Source organism: Eriocheir sinensis, chromosome 67, assembly GCF_024679095.1.
Source record: "Eriocheir sinensis breed Jianghai 21 chromosome 67, ASM2467909v1, whole genome shotgun sequence".
NCBI classification, from domain to species: domain Eukaryota; kingdom Metazoa; phylum Arthropoda; class Malacostraca; order Decapoda; family Varunidae; genus Eriocheir; species Eriocheir sinensis.
The window spans coordinates 2,268,166-2,287,863 of NC_066575.1; the positions used below are offsets into that span (position 1 = coordinate 2,268,166).

General features: G+C 45.9%; 2 protein-coding genes and 1 long non-coding RNA gene across 6 annotated transcripts in view; 1 reads left to right on the forward strand and 2 right to left on the reverse strand.

Moving 5' to 3' along the window:
* Positions 1-805: 805 nt before the first annotated feature.
* LOC126987926 (uncharacterized) lies at positions 806-4,245 on the reverse strand. Its single transcript, XM_050845527.1, has 3 exons — positions 4,141-4,245; positions 2,049-2,917; positions 806-1,125 (listed from the first exon to the last, which is right to left on the reverse strand). Exons 1-3 carry the CDS (start codon positions 4,187-4,189, stop codon positions 1,024-1,026), a joined length of 1,020 nt encoding a protein of 339 aa, XP_050701484.1. The 5' UTR covers positions 4,190-4,245; the 3' UTR covers positions 806-1,023.
* LOC126987927 (uncharacterized) lies at positions 1,137-12,470 on the forward strand. The gene is made up of 2 exons (XR_007741280.1): positions 1,137-2,130; positions 11,844-12,470. It is a non-coding gene; the product is annotated as an uncharacterized LOC126987927 (long non-coding RNA).
* LOC126987925 (integrin alpha-PS1-like) overlaps positions 11,215-19,698 on the reverse strand; it is a 30,005-nt gene continuing 21,521 nt past the window's right edge. For 3 of the 4 annotated variants that reach the window (XM_050845524.1, XM_050845526.1, XM_050845522.1), the window contains 5 exons: positions 19,241-19,484; positions 18,381-18,619; positions 17,882-18,111; positions 15,401-17,580; positions 11,215-13,971 (listed from right to left, as the gene is read on the reverse strand). In XM_050845524.1, the coding sequence (XP_050701481.1) occupies positions 13,543-13,971; positions 15,401-17,580; positions 17,882-18,111; positions 18,381-18,619; positions 19,241-19,484 (3,322 nt within the window). In that variant the 3' untranslated portion in view covers positions 11,215-13,542. The remainder of the gene's footprint in view (positions 13,972-15,400; positions 17,581-17,881; positions 18,112-18,380; positions 18,620-19,240; positions 19,485-19,698) is intronic. The other variant, XM_050845525.1, reaches the window with a different exon arrangement.

The following is a 19,698-nucleotide window of genomic DNA, read 5'->3' on the forward strand; positions in this document are numbered from 1 at the left end:
AACCCTTCCCCTATCCACCAGTCCCATTACCAAACCTTCACCTATCCACCAGTCCCATTACCAACCCTTCCCCTATCCACCAGTCCCATTACCAACCCTTCCCCTATTCAGCTCTCCCATTACCAACCCTTCCCCTATCCACCAGTCCCATTACCAATCCTTCCGCTATCCACCAGTCCCATTACCAACCCTTCCCCTATCCACCAGTTCCATTACCAACCCTTCCCCTATCCACCAGTCCCATTGTAAATCCTTCCCCTATCCACCAGTCCCATTACCACCCCTTCCCCTATCCACCAGTCCCATTACCAATCCTTCCCCTATCCACCAGTCCCATTACCAACCCTTCCCCTATCCACCAGTCCCATTACCAACCCTTCCCCTATCCACCAGTCCCATTACCAATCCTTCCCCTATCCTCCAGTCCCATTACCAACCCTTCCCCTATCCACCAGTCCCATTACCAACCCTTCCCCTATCCACCAGTCCCATTACCAATCTTTCCCCTATCCACCAGTCCCATTACCAACCCTTCCCCTATCCACCAGTCCCATTACCAACCCTTCCCCTATCCACCAGTCGCATTACCAACCCTTCCCCTATCCACCAGTCCCATTACCAATGATGCATAATCTGATCACAAATGCTTTGATATATATTATGAAATGGTTTGTGTGAGGGGTGATTTTTTCTCATTTTTCTCGCTTGGAGGGACCATTAAGAAACATGATCCCCGATGCTACCGGTTTAAACAGGCACTTAGTTTACACAACAGAAGTGTTTTTGTCATTGCATGTAATTTCTGCCAATGCTCCCAGAAAAGGATGAATTCTACTTAATGTCTTTGACAATACATCTGGAACCTCCACGTTTTCTAATACTTTTTTTTTCTGTTTTACAAGTCTTTTGTTACAGCAAGGTAGGCAGTTAGATGCAAACAGGGTTAATATACATTTTTTTATTCAAAAATACAAAAAACAATAACAGCACCCAAAACAACATTTTAGTAACAAAACGAGGGAGTCACGGCGCCCCGGAGGAGGAGCTGAAGGACACCCAGGACGTGGGGGCGCCGGGGACTGTCCGGCCGTGCGTCCCAGTGTCCACCATCCGCGTCTTGCGAAGCTAAAAGACAAGTAAGATTAGTACCAACTGGTCTTTGTCCCTGACGTTAAGATGCTGGGTCAAAAAAGTAAATCAATATTCGTGACCTGCGTTATCTGATGGCCTTTGGAGAGGCAGCCTTTGGCAAACCGATGAATTCGTACTTTTGTAAAAACTGTCCTACGAGACTTGGTTTGTGTTACATCTGAACTTAAGTATTTATAGATGGAACAAGCAGTGAAAGTTAAAAGATGGTGTGTGGAATTGAGCCAAAGATAAGCGTAGGTAAAAGAGACTGGTGCAGATAACCAGTGTGTGCGTCTGGCTGTTATAGCTCGCCGTCGTTTGGGTAACATTTTTTACACGAACCATGCAGTGATTTTATAATTGGTGGCCCGAGGAATGTTAATGTTTTTACCTGCCGTGTGTGAGTTTTGAGCAACTAGTTAAATGCAAAATAAATGTTACATTGTTAAGAATGACAAAAGTGTGATAAATATCCATACATGGAATACTACCCGATACATCAGGTATAAAGCTGCAATATTTATCTCTGGTAATGTCCCACCTAGATTATGCTGTACAGAATAAGGTTTAACCCAGCATTTTGTACTTTTTTTTAAACTAACGGAATCAGCTTCATGCTGCTTGATACCGCTTTGCCCAAAAGTTTCGTGGTTCATTTAGCAAAACCTATACATAGTAATTTTACTATAAACAGGCACAGGCTTCGTAGCTTCTGCAGACGATAAAATAGTAAAAAGACTCAACCTCCATTACTCTGTGGTAATGTATATGTTAATAAACTGCTTTAGTGACTACCTCAACTAGTCACTGAAGCTTCACAAAGACTATGGAAGCTTTAAGAGACCGCCTCGACCACCCCCGCGTGAACCCCGTGGACCAGACAAGAGGCAGCCACGAGAGGGGCCAGACGAGCTCACCTTGTCGTACACTTCGAAGGGCGTGAGATTGGTGACTGGGGGCTCCTTGTCTCCTGGCTTCTGGAGGAAATACTGCCTGATGGTAGGTGGAGGGCGGGGGTGAGGGTAGGTGGGTGGCGGGTGGGCGGGGAAGAGGGTAGGGTAGGGCGGCCCCTCCAAGGCCCCTTTGGTGGCAGGGTCAATGTAGTATTTTCTGAAACCGAAGTGGCTGGGGCGAGGCGGTGCCTTGTGAGTGTTCTGCCCAGCGCCTGTAAGGTAATATTTACGAGGGCGCCGCTGCAGGGGAAGAGCGTACTCAGGTTGTTGTGGGAGCGGTGGCGCTTGAGGAGGCGTGTGAGGCTTCGGGGCCGTTGTGTGGGGCGTGGGTGCCTCTGTGTACGGCGTGGGCGCCTTTGTGTACGGCGTGGGCGCCTCTGTGTAAGGTGTGGTAGCATCTGTATATGGCGTGGGGTCGTGTGTGGGAGCCTCGGTGTAGAGGAGTGGCGGCGTGGTGTGCGGGGCCGTGTATGTGATCGGGGTTCGTGGCGACATCCCGAAGTGGTGGTCGAAGTCACGTGACCCCGAAGCGTAGTGTTCCTTGATGGTTCGTAGCGGCGCCGCGTCAGGCACCCACGCCGCCTCCTCGTCCGTCAGCCCCTCCTTGGCCAGCACAGGGCGAGACTCGTACACGGCATACAGCAGCTCGGGCTCGTCGCTGAAGTGGCGCCGCCGTGGACGAGCCAAGGGCAGCACAGCCTCGTAGCGGTGACCCATGCCAGCGATGTCCCAGCCGTAGGGTATCCATGACGACCCTTCTGGAGTCTGGTCTCTCTCGGCGGCCGCGGCATGAGGTTGTTGATCCTTTACCGCCGCGAGACAACCCCGGTCAACTGTGTAAAGCAGGGACCAGTGTGATATTAGATTAGTACCAGAATTAGCAATGTTAGGAAGAAAGGCCCACTCGTGTTCTTGTTACAAATCCCCCTATCTGAGATAATACACTTATGATATGCCCGTCTAAAGAGCTACATATGTCACATACACCTTCACATGAACCAGGCTGACGGATAGTCGTCGGCCACAATGAATGTAAAAGTGTCTCCTCTTAACGTCCAACCCGAACAGTGATCGTTATTAGGCCGCCGTGAAAGTTGCCGTCTCGCCAGACTCCTTTCGCTGAGCCACGCAGTTTGTTATTCACTGCCACTGATTATATATTAGTCTAGCATAAGTCGCCATTCTTTTTACATTTTTTGATGTTCACTATCACTAATTTTATTCAGTCCAGCATAAGACTTGCCATGCGGTATTACACAATCAAACCACAGGAATCATGTTCTCAGCTCTCCTTCATAGCCTCAGAGGAAAAACTAATTGCACGGAATGACTCAGTTCAGAAGAAAGAAATGTTAATTCAACTCGAAAATTTTCAAGTAAAATATGGTTAGTTGTCAGTAAAAAAAAGTGTGATTTATCATGTTCATGGTCTTGCTGAAGGTGAGGTAAGTTGGGGGCTGACACGAAGCTGCCCGTTGCCTCGGTGCTCACTTCGGTCTCATTGAGCCTTGAGCCTGTGCGGGCTAAGAACCGATCACCCCGGGACACAATACAAGTGTGACGTCCGGGTTACCTTAGTTTACCTTACTCATATTTCCCAAAGTACCCATTTATTAAACAGCCTCCGTGGTGTAGTGGCGAATTCGCAACCCAGAGTTCGATCCCAGCCCAGGCACTCTGTGCCTAGCAGGCTGTTCACCCTTTCGGGCTGGTCGTTTACCTGGGGACACCTTGGAAAGGTAAACTATATATTGGCAATGGGATGTCACACTTACCCTGTGTACGGGTTCTTCGCAAGAAGAATCATTGCTTCTTACCTCCACAGGCTCAAAGGTTAATGAGACAGAGGTAAGCACCGAGGCCACGCGCAGCTTAGCGTATGCCACTAACTTTACCTTTATGAAAGGGAGAATGAACTGCCAGGTGAGCTGAGCGCTTACTGCCCACCAGGATCGAGTCCGGGCCTGCGGATTCGTAGCTAGTCGTGCTGACCACTAAATAGGACTGACTGAAGCCAGCATTTGAAAATATCAATTGTGTTCATTCGTTGTCTTACCTAAGAGACCGACAAGGAAGGGAAGGAGCAGTAACCGACGTCCCTCCATCCCTGACAACCACTTCAACACTGGCGGCCGTCCACTGAATCTACTCCTGCAGCTCCGTCTTCCTCCCTCCCGCGCCTCCTCCCATATCTCCCTCCGTCCCGCACCTTCTCCATCTCCTCCCTCCCGCCCTCCACCTCCTCACGACTCCACCCCTCCCATCTTCTTCCCCGCGGCGAACACCTTCATTACCTCCTTCGTAATGACACTCCCTGCACGGGTTTCACAGAGCTCAGACGTGTATTTATTTGTCTTGATTTCATGGAATACTTTCGCTCCCTTACCTCATAGTATCTCTCTCTCTCTCTCTCTCTCTCTCTCTCTCTCTCTCTCTCTCTCTCTCTCTCTCTCTCTCTCTCTCTCTCTCTCTCTCTCTCTCTCTCTCTCTCTCTCTCTCTCATAAGTATTAGTATTTTGTATATTTGTCTGCATCTGCGTAGCGTAAGTTGTCTCATGTGTTCTTATGTCAACGTTTTGTCTCCCTTCCCTCGACTTTCTGTGTACCAAAGTGATTCGTCAAAAAATTTCGTATTTTGGCCCAGAAGTGAAAGTTAATCAATGAGTGTTGTGTCATCTGCCCTTACTCCCCCCCTCCCCCCCCCCCACCCTACTTCTCTCTCTCTCTCTCTCTCTCTCTCTCTCTCTCTAAAAGAAAACAATAAGCACTTCACGTTTACATCTAATACAACTTTTCCATTGCTTCTCTTCGGGTGACAGTAATGAGCATTCTTCAACATTTCGCGGACTACACACCCATAAATTACACACCCACGGACTACACACCCACATATGATAAGGCTTTCATAGGAGTTTTGAGCATTTACAAGGGTAGATATATGACCCTGGTGGCAGTTTGACCCTAGAAAAACACTCATAAGACCCCGACTGATCTCCTTTTTGGCCCCTGGAAATAGCTGAGGTGGGAGGCGAAAGTCTCTGCAAATACCAACCGAAGCCTCGAGTCAAGCTGTAACTTTGTCTGTCTGTCCCTCACTTCGCTGCTTTAATGTACGAGGCTGCTGCGGTGCGTTCAGGAGTGCGTGTGTAGCTCTCATGCTGTGTACATCTTGCTTAGTGTCGCCGCGGGGTGTGTACTCGTGTGTGGGGTGTGTGTGGGGGTAGGTGACTGTCTGGATGAGGCTTAGTGGTGGAAAACGGGTGATAAATAATAACTGGAAATAGAAAGACACACGCGCTCAGCAAAAAGAGAAAGGATATAGAAAGTGGAAGTGTTATCAGGTAACTTATTTCCAGCTTCTAAACGGCAAAACGCTTAGTTCTTGTATATTGTTTGTGAAGTAAAAGTTCCGTCAGTAGTAAAAACAAACACAATAAAAACCGAAAAAAATATAAATGGATGCAATGTTTACAGTTACAAAGACGGTGATGAAATACTGCTATTCTCCCTCTGTTATTGCTTTCATTGTTTTTGCAAAGCCAGCAGGCAACCACACGATGACAATATAGTGAATTAGCAACCGATTACCGCCACAAAACCTTTTCTTAGATAACCGCGGCGGCCTTACACAAGTTTTCATTTTATAGTCGCGTTTTGCAACCTATTGGCAAACTTACCGATGTTTCTTTATGCGGGATTAAGTCGACTTCGCTTTTTCTAGTATTCATCATAAAACTAATTTTCTTCAGTGTTTTGTAAACTTTTTGTATATGATTTCTAAAGATGGCAAAAAATTATGGCGCAAGAATTGTATAGGAAAGGTATATAAAAAAAAAGGAGAAATGTATAAGAAATGTATGGGAAGTGTATAAAAAATGTAAGAAATGCAAAAGAAAAGTATAAGAAATGTATAAAAACTTGTGTGTAGGTTTAGACGTGAAGGTGTAAGAGTGGCCATCAGTACAGGTGTGTGGGTGTATTGAGGGCCATCAGTACAGGTGTGTGGGTGTATTGAGGGCCATCAGTACAGGTGTGTGGGTGTATTGAGGGCCATCAGTACAGGTGTGTGGGTGTATTGAGGGCCATCAGTACAGGTGTGTGGGTGTATTGAGGGCCATCAGTACAGGTGTGTGGATGTAATGAGGGCCATCAGTACAGGTGTGTGGATGTAATGAGGGCCATCAGTACAGGTGTGTGGGTGTATTGAGGGCCATCAGTACAGGTGTGTGGGTGTATTGAGGGCCATCAGTACAGGTGTGTGGGTGTAAGGAGGGCCATCAGTACAGGTGTGTGGGTGTATTGAGGGCCATCAGTACAGGTGTGTGGGTGTAAGGTGGGCCATCAGTACAGGTGTGTGGGTGTAAGGAGAGCCATCAGTACAGGTGTGTGGGTGTAAGGAGAGCCATCAGTACAGGTGTGTGGGTGTAAGGAGGGCCATCAGTACAGGTGTGTGGGTGTAAGGAGGGCCATCAGTACAGGTGTGTGGGTGTAAGGGGGGCCATCAGTACAGGTGTGTGGGTGTAAGGAGGGCCATCAGTACAGGTGTGTGGGTGTAAGGAGGGCCATCAGTACAGGTGTTAGGGCCATCAGACGGTGAAAGGGAAAGTCTTGTAGTAGCGAGGTTTGGCAGAGCGAAACAAAAATAGAGTCATTTTCGGCGTCTTGTTTGGCTGCTGCTGTTGATGATAATGGCGATGATGATGATGGTGATGGTGATGGTGGTGATTGCGGTAGTGTTTGTTTGGCTATTTGTCTCTCTTCACTATCGTCATCTACTACTACTACTACTACTACTAACACTTCTACTACTGCTAACACTACTACTACTACTACTACTACAACCACTATCATTATTATCACTGTATTATTGTTGTCATTATATATGTGGTCTCCTTTAGGAATAGAAATGAGGGATGGTCACGAGAAGGGAGACGAAAAGGTAGGAAAGTGACCGCTGTTGACCGCAAGAGTGGAAAGGGGAAACCTGGAAGATAACCGATTGAAAGGTGGAGGAATGGATGATTGATAGCTGCCATGAGGAAGGGGGAAGGAAGGGGAAAGCGAGAATTTGATGCATATTGAGAAGGGAAGTGGAAGGACGGGAGAATGAGTAGAACTGATGGAGAAATGAGAATAAAGAATGACAGGACAAGTGAAAAGGATGAAAGGAAGGAGATAGAAAGCCTCACTGGAAGAAAGATGGAAGGGGAAAGCGAGAATTTAATGCATATTGAGAAGGGAAGTGGAAGGACGAGAGAATGAGTAGAACTGACGGAGAAAGGAGAATAAAGAATGACAGGACGGGTGAAAAGGATGAAAGGAATGAGATAAAAAGCCTCACTGGAAGAAAGATGGAAGGGGAAAGCGAGGATTTAATGCCTGTTGCGGAGAAGGGAAGTGGAAGGACGGGAGAATGAGTAGAACTGACGGAGAAAGGAGAATGAAGAATGACAGGACGGGTGAAAAGGATGAAAGGAAGGAAATAGAAGGCCTCACTGGAAGAAAGATGGAAGGAAAGGGGGAGAAAGGGAGGATAGGTGACGTATGACATGTAGTGAAGGGGCCAGGTAATGAAGTGAAGGAAAAATCACTGACACAATGGAGTGAGTGAAGGATATCTGGAGGAGGAGGAGGAGAAAAAGAATGAAGGGGAGAGTAAAAATATCTAATGGAAGAGAGGGAAAGTGACTGGCGGATGGAGGAAGAATCACAGGTAGAGGGAATGGAGGAATGGATGAAATAAAGATGGAGGGGAGGTGGAGAGATGGAGGGGTAGAGGGAATGGAGGGGAAGTGGAGAGATGGAGTAATAGAGAAGGTGAATGAATGGTGGACGATCTCTGGAGGGGTGGAGGGAGTGGATGGAAGATGTGGAGAGATGGAGGGGTAATGGTAGTGGAGGGGAGGAAGAAGAGGAGGAGGGATGAAAGAGTGGAGAGGAGATGATGTGAAGAGGTAAAGATGTTGGAGGGGAGGTAGTGGAGGGGTAGAAGGGGTGGAGGGGAGGGGGCGGCGTATAGGCGTCATCCATACTTTCATTACCAGCGCCACCTGTCAGCCGCACCATCTGTCTCCTCACCTGGCGCCCTCCTTGCGGTCAACTTAATGGGCCTCGACGCTGGGCCACACCTGGACGAGGGACGGAGGTGTGCGCCTTTATTTACCTGCTTACGTAACTTCACTTTTTGTATATCATTTTAGCTTTATATTCTTACTTAATTTTTTATATATTTTTTACAACAAAGGAGACAGCTCAAGGGCACAAAAAACGGAAACAATAATAAAAAAAAGCCCGCTACTCGCTGCTCCTACAAATTTTGCGAACTTTAAATATTCTGTACCTTATCTTTTAGTGTATTTATGATGTATTAATTGAAACTATTATATTTCGTTTATTTTTTTTAGTGTGTCTTGGCCTATGGGTCTGTTGGGTTGTCTATTTCCCTGTTACTTGTCTCTAGCTGTCTGTTAATTAAGGGCTTTTGTCTGTCTTTCTGTGTCTGTCTCTCAATCTGTCTTGCTCCACTCCGTAAGTCAACCCACTCCGTTTTCCTCCCCCCCCCTTCCCCACTCCGCCTCCACACACACACACACACACACACACACACACATACACACACACACACACACACACACACTCTCGCTATTAGTCAAAAGTAACTTAATTATCGCGCGTTGTTTTTCGTCGGCACAAATTCGCGCAACTTTGTAACAATTTTCTCTTCTTTCTGGAGACGTAATTTGTTGTTTAGTTTCATCAGCATTCCCTTTCCCTTGTGTTTGAGCACCGAGGCTGTGTAGTACAAGTTATTTTCCTCCTCCGTACGTTCTTTAAGGCAAATGCGTCTCCCAGGGTGGCTGTGGGTCGTTAGGGCAGTGTGCAGGCTTGGTTTGCCTTGAAGCTGGAAGGCTGATCAGTGGCAGGAAATGATCAAGATTGTCTCAAGTCTGTTTGTAGGTACAGTTACTCTTTAACTTTCTACATACAAAATAATAAACATAAATTCTGCATACTGTAACGTCTTAAACTCACCAAATTAATACAAGTTTTCGCGGAGAGCGTAGTGTGTGTGTTTGCATGATCCAGTGAACTGGCAGAGGCACTGTTATTCGATGTCTTCATTAGTTGTGGTTCAGTTCATTCCTTGAATCCATCTCTTTCTCTTGAGTGTTTAAACGGTAGACTTTCCGGCAGCCTGCACCTGTGTAGAGCAGGACGCAGGCTGGGCCGCCCACAGACCGGGGGCCGCCTGTCAGGCCACAATACATCAGCGGCTGCACAGTCAGCACTTGCATGATAGCACCACAAGCTCAAGGTGAAGGGAACTGCCTGTCGGATTTACTGCTCAAGCCAACACATAGAGATAAGGCAGCCTAGAACAAGGCCACGGGCGGGGCGCAGTCCCTGCGAGCTCTTCTAATCAGTGCTCGTCCTGGCTGGGCCAAGACTTCCCGGGAAAACTCAGCTCAGCTGCAAACATAAGAACATAAGAACGTAAGGAGTCTGCAAGAGGCCAATTGGCCTATACAATGCAGCTCCTGTAATTCTAACCACACCTTACCTCACTATCCATGAATTTATCCAACCTCTTCTTGAATGTATCTATGGTATTGGCACCCACAACATGACTGCCAAGTCTATTCCATTCATCTACCACTCTATTGGTAAACCAATTCTTGCTTATGTCTTTGTTGAATCTGAATTTATCTAACTTAAATCCCTTGCTACGTGTCCTACCTGGTTCTTTAACAACCAAAACCCTATTGACATCCCCTTTATTAAAGCCCTTCATCCATTTATAAACTTCGATCAGGTCTCCCCGCAACCTTCGCCTTTCTAGAAAGTGTAGATTTAAATGCTTCAGTCTATCCACATAAGGCAAGTTTTTCACCCTCTGAATTATTTTTGTCATCCTCCTTTAAACAGATTCTAACATCTTTATATCCATTCTATAGTAGGGGGACCAGAACTGAACTGCATAATCGAGATGAGGTCTAACTGCAGCAGGGTTTAAGTGAACAGTTACGTATAGGAAGGGTGTGGTTCAGGGGAAGGAAAGGAAGGAGGGGGGAGGGGCTGTCACAGGGCAAGAACCAGTCATTCCAAACACCTCGAGGCTGTTTCGCGCCGCCCAGACATTGCGCCGCGGACGATTTGTGGTCACGGCGATAGAGGAATGGCGCGACTCCCCGTTTGCCGGTTAAAGGGTCGATAATGGCTGTGTGGTGTCTCTGGACGCTTCAGGGCTCAGGCTTTAGAGGAAGATTTCGTTAAACTGGCAAAGCTTTTATTGACCCAACTGTCCATCCTTCTGGTGCGCCCTGTGTCCCGGAAAAAATGGGTTTCTACGCTTTTAGGTAAATGTTCCAAGTTTTTTCTATACACCTTCCTGTAGCCACTGTTATGCAATCTCTCATTTGATAGTTCCTCCCATTTCCCATCATCGCGTTCCCTTTAGATTCCCATTTCTCGCTCGTTCTTTATTTCTATTCTACTCCAAAGTGATTAGAACCGTTAAACCCTTCCCCCACATCTGCTTCTAATACATCCTGCTTTTCAGCCTGTTATCAACGGCTACGTAATCTATCACGTTGCTCTCATTTCCTCCTGCCCAAAGTATAGGCTACCTCTTCTTCTTCTTCTTCTTTTGACCTGTGACGCTTTGTATCGCTTCTTATAAAATCACTTTTCTTTTCAGTATTACATCACTTTCTTAAGCACATCATCCTGAACCTGGGTTTTCTGTCCTTAGGTTTTTCTGTCCTGTGGATTGACTTAAGGTGAAAAGTGTTTGACAGGAATGGGCTCCTCTCAGCACAGACATCCACAAGGTATTTGCCGTTCTCATTCACTTCATCAACATCCCACATCCCAACCACACTGACACTCTTCGCTTCTAACTGCTTCATTCTTATCCCCTGACACATGTACTCTTCTTTCGTTCTCCAAAGTTTTCAGAATGTCTTAATTAATTCCTCACAAAGTCCAAACTCATTTTTGCTTGTCTTTCCCAGCGACGGGCCAAATTTGTGGCTTTACCGTGTAGCAGCGACGGGCCAAATTAGTGAGTGGTGTTATGGTCTGTGTGTTTTTTTCTACACACAAAGTCACAGTGGTTGGGGAATGAAGGTTTTATTAGTTAGAATTCTCTTTATTGTATATGTACAACATTCAGTCACCTGAACATATATACACATCACCTCATTCACATCCTGATAAAGAAAATCACATTCTCTGCAGATGAAAACAGTATAAGTACACTGATTACTCCTCGGGTGAGTCCAGCTTCTCAGTGATTAGCGTCGTAACACAGGTAAAGCTTCCTCTCTCTACTTGTCCAGTGAGATCCTAAACAATATAATTTATGAAGGTATGAGAATCTTATTACAACAGACCATGAAAAAAATGAATTATGACTTAGTACATAACAAAACAGCAATTATCACCAAGTATCTACATATATACATGAAACAAGATATGAAGCAGAACAACCACATTAGTTTCATAAAATTAATGTTCATTCACTCTTTTGTGGTGTGTGTACACACACACACACACACACACACACACACACACACACACACACACACACACACACACACACACAAAAGCCGCACACTGGATGATCATGTGATGTACATCTTCACTCGCAAAAATTCCCATCAGATACAAAATGTGTGCACTCTCAGTATGTACTTGAATAGAGAAATGCATTGCAGGAGTACATGTGCATAATATTAAACTGATCTCACTCCACAGATGAGAACCACTTCCGTGGACTCGACTAGCTTCTGGAGAATAGAGTGAGTGGTAATGGCACAAGGCAACGCAGGACGCAGCGCCAGCGGGTCACAGCTTTGCCACTTCCTCCAGATGCCCCAAATGTCACACCATGTGGATGGCAGGGTTGGCACCTACAATGTCAAGCCTCAAGGATTGGCATCACAGACGTCTTGGCAGCCAAGGTGTCACTAATCAACGGTCATCGCTTAGCCAACAATCATACTCGGCAAGTAGGTAAGATTATGTGGAGAGTAAAGGAGCGCCTTGTGAAACAAAGTGTTTCATTGATCATGGCTGGATATTTTAAAGCTTTAATGAAATTAATTAACTCACATGTATGCCAGAGTTCTGGCAGTTTTTTTATGGTTATGAAAGCTGAGTGCTTGGTAAATGGGGATCAGGTTGTAAATAATTTGAGGGTCAGTAAAAGTTTTTTTTCTAGATAAAATCCACCCAATTCAGGATAAATTTTTTTGGAGCAAAGTAAGTCAAACAAAACTTGGTTTCACAAGGTGCTCAAAGCTTGTCACTCATTTATACATAAATAAATATTTTTTCATGTATAAAACTAGACTTGAAAAAAGGAAATAAGTCTTTTATCTTCACTCATACATCACCTCGTCCATCCCGAGCCTCAGAGTCTGCACAGCGAACAAAAGGAAGGCACTTGGTTATTCAAGAGGCACATTTTTAAAAAGTCTTTGATGTGGCATTACATGAACAATTTGTTTGCTTGGGAACTCAAACCATTATTTAAAGCCTCTCAAGCAGTAAGTAAATTATGTCACCTGTGAGCTGTAAATACTTAAAAAACATTACCCTAACAGAACTCCAGCACCCATCAGCACACTAAGGAAGAAGCAGTATTAGCATTTCATGGCATAATGCCACACAAAGTAATTAAAATCAGTGCCAAGTCCCTGAGGCACCGGGGAAGGAGAGCTCATTTTTACCATTCAGTCTTTCATCCTGGCAGCAGCAGCAGCAGCACAGACAGGCATGCTTGTGGACTCGCGCACACACACAATCACGTACACATCCCATAAAGCACATATCTAAGCACTGCATGAAATAGTTACAAAATCTGTACAGGAGCCATTTCAAGCAATAATATATTTCTTGTGAAAATAAAATCTCATCCACTACTTCATTATAGTTCCTAATAACTGACTCTACCTGCAACACTCCAGGAAAGTAGCTCTATTATTTTCTCAGTATTCGAAACAGTATACATACACCTAGGGTCATTCCTTCACTGCCTAGTGTTAAAGGCACAGGAAACATCACAGTCATGGCACAGCAGCAGCAAAACAGGTTTAGTGGCAGTCACATACAACCAGACCAAGCCCACGGGTCAGTCAGCCTTCCCAAGCCCACGGGTCAGTCAGCCTTCACAGGTTAAGTAGCTGTAGAAAACAACTTCAAAAAAGCTGATGTTTTGTGACCTCATACTCTTCAGGTTTAGTGCAATTAAATAAGGAAGACTGCCCACTCACCACAGACACGGACACTAGAAAGCACTTACAAATATATATAGGATATATATATCTTTTATGTAGGAATGTAACACATGGTTACATCCTGCTATAATTCTTCAAGAACTGTTTATATAAAAATTGGCACTTTTGTATGAACACAAGTTAAGAGATTAATTACTTTAAAAGAAATAAATAAATTAGTATCCATTAGCATCCTTATCCAGGTTTCCTGAGAGCGTCGGGTCTGGCCTCCTCCTCTCGAAGAAACCAAGTTTCCAGAGGACGAGCACAATGAGGATGAGCAGCAAGAGGCCGGCAAAGATGGACACCAGAATCACCCACAAAGGCACTTCCTCAGGCGGCAGTTGGTCCAGCAGGTCCGGGTACGCCAGTGTCTGGGCGGAGTCCACGTCGTCCTCCTGTGACTGGTCCTCCCGGATGTCATCTGGAAGGATCAGCGAGCCCTTGGACTTGATGCTGACATAGCTGACGCGTGGGTAGTCCTCGACCAGTGTGGCATTCCAAAGACGGGACTTGATGTGGATGCTTGCTGTTCGTCGAGCTCCCAAGTGGCGGATGTTGCAGCGGAATGCAAAACACTTGGCTGTTGCCGGGCCGTCACATTGCTGAAAAAAGTGGGTGTGAAGGTGAGCACACAATACTGTATACATGCAACAGTCAGAAGGTAATCTATAGAAGATCAAATAATAAGGTTGTCTACAGAAGATCAAAAAATAATTCAACAAAATTCTTTTAGAAATATTACTTTCATACCAGACTTCAAGCTGCATCATAGCTCCTGTGAAAATCTTCAAGATTCAAGTTAATTGTCAAGTTGGTCCAATTTGGGATGTGGGATAATATCACATTTAGCTAATATAAATGGCATGCTCCTGAAGATGGTAAAGAAGTTTTGCTGAAATTCAGTGTAGGAAAACGAATGAAAATTAATCAGTCCATTGGCTGCAAAGCCTAGGAGCCAACTAGAGTCTGTATAAGCTAGAATTCAGAAGACTAATGTGTGGCAAGCAGGGATTGTAATATTTCCATTTTGTTTCTGGAAACTCCGAAGGCTTGTTGGCTACTTCCGTGAATGTCTAGCTTCAGTGCAAGGCAAAAGTAGGGAGATGAGCGTGTGTGCCAACTGGTCATCCAATCTGATTCCCAGTGTCAGTTCTGGTCCCCCTACTATAGAATGGATATCAAGATGTTAGAATCTGTACAGAGGAGGATGACAAAGATGATTCAGGGGGTGAGAAACTTGCCTTATGAAGACAGGCTGAAGCAGTTAAATCTACACTCTCTAGAAAGGCGAAGGTTGCGAGGAGACTTGATTGAAGTTTATAAATGGATGAAGGGATTTAATAAAGGGGATGTCAATAAAATTTTGAGAGTGAAAGAGCCAGGTAGGACGCGTGGCAATGGTTTTAAGTTAGACAAATTCAGATTCAACAAAGACATAGGCAAGAATTGGTTCACCAATAGCGTGGTGGACGAATGGAACAGGCTTGGGAGCCATGTTGTGGGTGCCAATACCATAGATACATTCAAGAAGAGGTTAGATAAAGCCATGGATGGTGAGGTAAGGTGGGGTTGAGTGTACAGGAGCTGCCTTGTATAGGCCAACCGGCCTCTTGCAGACTCCTAACGTTCTTATGTTCTTATGTACCTGGAGAGGCTGTTGCACTAATCTGTAGGATCTAGTTAGCAAACTCTTCATCATCTTTGCTTTGAAATATAAAATTGCAGTGAATTTAGCATTTGTGAAATTTAGGAGTTTGTTAGATAAATGATAGAAAAGATGAACTAAGAGCACTGCCATGTAATGGTGTTGTAGGTCATTGTACAGCTTCACCTCTGGCTGCTGGCACTGTGTTGGTGACATAAGTTATGTCAGATGTAACAGGACATGGCCCCTTCCAAGGTGGCCCTTCCTTGACTAGTACGAGGAAAATTAAGTCCATAGCAATGAGTGGGTGTTAGTTACTGGTATGACTTTCCAAATTATCAATGTTTTCACCAAATTATTTCAACCACTACTTGTATGTTACTTACCAGGTTAACTACTTGCATAGTTTTTCCAGTCTTCTCATCAGTCACTGCCTGAGGCTTGATGATCAGTTCCTTCTCACGCTTTGCCCTGCCGCTCCTCTGGTGGTCACCGGACAGCTCGTGCTCCTCACCAGTCGAATAGGAGGCGTCCCTTTGTGCCATGAGGAGGTCATGGTCAGTTGGCCATCTGTTGTACACGACCTTGCTAGTGAACGTGTTTGTCTCGCCGGTTTCGGGGTCAACCTCAACGCGTGTGTATGTGCCGTTCTGAATTGTGCCGTCCCCAGACTCCATGTGGGTGAAATGATGCGAGGAAGCTCTTGCCTCATCTCCGTTTTCGTGTCCTGAGCTGGAACGTGAGTGCCAGGCAGATGTTCTTGTTTCACTATGGCTGTCTGCATCAAGCTGTTGTCTGTCTCGCCATTTACCACCTTCGCTTGTTCCTCTGTGAGTATCCTCAGACTGCCATCCCCTTGCTGTCTCATGGTCACTGGAATAGGTTCTTGCTGCCTCATCAGTATTCCCGTCATTGTGGCTCCTGTAGCTCTGACTGCTGGAGTATCTGTCGTCATGTCCTCCACGAGAACTGTAATCTTGGCGTCTTCTGAATCCATCATCATCATGGCCTTGGCTACTTGTGGGTCTGGTTTGGCTCCATTGATCATGTGACTCGACTCTTCTGCTTCCATACCTGTCGCCATCAGAATCCAGGTATGGTTCACCTCCTGATATACTCTTTGACTCTGTAGTGCGGGATCTGTGAGTACTCTCTTGATTATAATGTCCTTCGCCACTCCTGCCTCTGTGCTCCCTGTCATATGGGATTCCTTCAGTCTGATCTGACCATGCAAACCTCTCTCTGTCGTTGGCACCTTCCTGTACTCTTGTCCGGGTCCTACGGTCACTCTCGGTAAGGTAAGAGCCGTCACCTCCGATCGTCCGAGTCACAGCTCCTCCTTCGTGTGTCCTGTGATAGTTATCTTCCCCAAGGCCACCTGAGTGAGTGTCTCCAGAGCTTGAACCATAGGTGTGTGTTCTGCTGTACTGCCTGGAACTCTCTTCTCTCCTGCCGTAAGTGTCTGAAGAGTCAGTGCCGCCCAGTCGATCATCACCATCCTGTCCTGCAGAGTAAGTTCGGCGAGTCTCCCACCGTGTGCGCGCCTTCTCAGGTTCACCATCAGAGGAGGAGGAAGAGGAGCTGCTTGAGGTGTATGTGCGTCTGTCTGAAGAGTCAGTGCCGCCCAGTTGATCATCACCGTCCTGTCCTGCAGAGTAAGTTCGGCGAGTCTCCCAGCGTGTGCGAGCCTCCTCAGGTTCACCATCAGAGGAGGAGGAAGAGGAGCTGCTTGAGGTGTATGTGCGTCTGTCTGAAGAGTCGGTGCCGCCCAGTTGATCATCACCATCCTGTCCTGCAGAGTAAGTTCGGCGAGTCTCCCAGCGTGTGCGAGCCTCCTCAGGTTCACCATCAGAGGAGGAGGAAGAGGAGCTGCTTGAGGTGTATGTGCGCCTGTATCCCCCGCCTTGGCCCCACCTGCTGCTTGGGATGTGTTCTGTGTTCGTGTTCTCGCTGACGGTCACCTTCTTGCTTTCACGACGAGTTTCCTTGAAGGTTGTTGAGCCATCTGGTGATGTTCCTGATGAGTGGTGAGTCCTCTCATACTGGGTGATGACACGGCCATCCTCGTCTTCCTCTCCCTCGCCAGTCTTGCCGTCCAAATCATTTTCATTAAACCTCGACTTGTCCGAGGAGGAGAAGACTCTTCGGCTGACCCGGGAATGAGTCCTCCCATGCACCCGGCTGCCATCATCATAGCCACTTCCTTCCACATTGTCGCCATGACCGTCATAGCCTGATGATGATGAGGATGAGGAGGAGGAGGAATAACCCGTGGATGATGATGATGATCCTGATGTAGATGAAGAATATTTCTTTTCCGATGATGTTTTTGCCGTCGTCTTTTTAACTGTACTGTTCGTCACCTTCTTGGTTATTGTGGTTTTTGTTACTTTGGTGCCCGTGACAATTACTCCGGCCCCTGTGTCGGTGGGTTCTTCTGGTGCCGGCCTCACCCCATCGGTTGTCTCTCTCTCAAGATCAACCTCATGTATCTGGGCCTCTGTCCTGGGTCTTCGGAGGTTCAAGGGGTTTATGTAGCTTGGGTCAATCTCACACTCTCCAACACCTGAGGGGAAGACAGTAAATAGTTGGTGCCGTGTTAACTTATTAGACTAAATTAAACTTATTGTTAGAATGGAGTGTGCACTACTGTAAGCATTAGCACAGGTAGGAGGTGAGCATTAGCACAGGTAGGAGGTGAGTGCATATTCTTCAAGAGTTCCCCTAAATCACTGGCAGTCTCTGTGGCATTAGTGTTAATTAACTGCACTAACTGATACAGACAGATGATATTGGTCTCATGACTGGTTTTGTCCACAGCATGACAGTTGCCTTCACTGTACAATGACGGTGTGACAGCAACTCACCATCAACTGTCGGATGCTCGGTCATGTAGAGCAGCCACTTGCCCTCCGCCTTGCCGTTCTCCACTTGGTACGGCCACAGAATCTCCACCTGCAGCTCGTCCACCCTCCACGGCCCTCCATTCTCCACCGAGTACTTGTGTGTCACCTCCATGCCTATCTCGTCGAAGTGCTTGATGGCAGACTCGCCGACAACCTCACCACCATAAAACACTTGCTCGGGAGTCACATCTCTGAAAAAGGCAGTGTATTAAAGACAAATTACAGGTACAATGTCCATAACAGCAATTAAAACTTTTCAATCATTTATACAAAATTAAAGAAGTTGTATTTTTTATTGTTATTTAGATTTCATTCTTTTATTGGCTGTTGTATAAACGATGCTTACAAATAAAGTATTGATTTACATCATATTAACACCCAACAAACACTACATTCTTTGCATGAGCTTTTTTACTGCTGCACATTAGACACATTCTCCCTGCACTTTTATTGTACATACCCTCTGATAGATATTTCAGCTCTCTTGATGACCTCCACTCTGAAGTGCACAGGGTCCTGAGGCGTGAGCTCGGTGGAGGAGGAGTTGGCCTGCACTGAGAAGTAGATGAACCTTGAGTCAAATATGTTCCCAGACTCCCTGAAGGTCAGATTTAGGGTACCAGTGGAGTTGAGGAGAGGGTTGCCCACACCACACTTCACGACCCCTGGACCAGTTGAGGAACACTGGTAAATGCCAACCTGAAAAAGAGTGCAACAATACAATGTGAGCAGAAGGGCTTGAAAAGGAACAGCTGCATTTTCATGTCACTGAAAAAGAGTTACTATAAGCCATGTGTCAAAATGGGATGAAAAAAGTAATAAAACTGTATGAGACTTTTAGTACTGGTGTAAGAGTGAAGAAAGTGGATTGCAGAGTTGATGAATGGGTGAAACAATATTGAGATGGTTTGGAGATGTCAGGAGAATGAATGAGGATGACTTTGTGAAGAGTGTATGAGGGCAAGATCGAGAGAAAGGGTGTGAGGGGTAGATCGCAAGTGACACGGATCAAAAGAATGGCTGAGTACTGAAGGGAGAGAGAGAAGAGTAGGCTGGTGAACAAGGAAAGCTGGAGACACGTGGCCACCTCTTGATGTAAGGGGACAGGGCGTAAGAGATTTAGATAAATAGGAAAACAGCATCTACAGGAGTAAAATATGACTTTCCCATAGCACAAAAATGCTCAAAATTAGGTATGACAATGAACAAGGAAAGGTATCTGAAGAAACAAATAGATGTACTATATATAAGAATGGAATATCAAACCTTAACAACTTCACCAACTTAAGGTATAAAACTGATAAAAAATGACCTCCTCACCTTAGAGTCAGACTGGTCAAAGGTGAGAGCCTTGTCGTGGGTGACTAGGAGAGAGGTCTCGTAGGCAGGCTCCTTGCTGTTGGTCACTTCCACCAGCAGAGGCACCGTGTCCTGCTCCCCGAGCCTCAGCAGGTGGTGTTTCTGTATCTTGTTGTACTCAAGGTCAAGACTGGCTGTCACGTTAAGGTCACTCTCGCAGAGTTCATCATCACCACATTCCTTAGCAAAGGTTCCTTCAAAGTACCTGGAAAGTAATGGAAGTGACTTTTGAGTCTCTGTAGTACCAAACACTATGGCTCAGTCACCTCTGTAACCATTCTGAAATACTCTGTAGGATGAGGATCCAGACTCAAGGAATGTTTAAGTCTAAGGAGGATTAAGAGGCACCATGTTACAAATGCTTAGAGGGATTGTCTAGAGGGGATAAAAAAGTAAAATTGTCAGTTTCATAAAATTCT

Excerpts from the sequence above, each read along its gene's own strand:
- LOC126987926 (XM_050845527.1), bottom strand. The coding sequence starts at position 4,189 with ATGGAGGGACGTCGGTTACTGCTCCTTCCCTTCCTTGTCGGTCTCTTA. Across the intron at positions 2,918-4,140 it reads CTTCCTTGTCGGTCTCTTAG|TTGACCGGGGTTGTCTCGCG; the intron begins GTAAGACAACGA and ends TGCTTTACACAG. Across the intron at positions 1,126-2,048 it reads CCTTCGAAGTGTACGACAAG|CTTCGCAAGACGCGGATGGT; the intron begins GTGAGCTCGTCT and ends CTTGTCTTTTAG.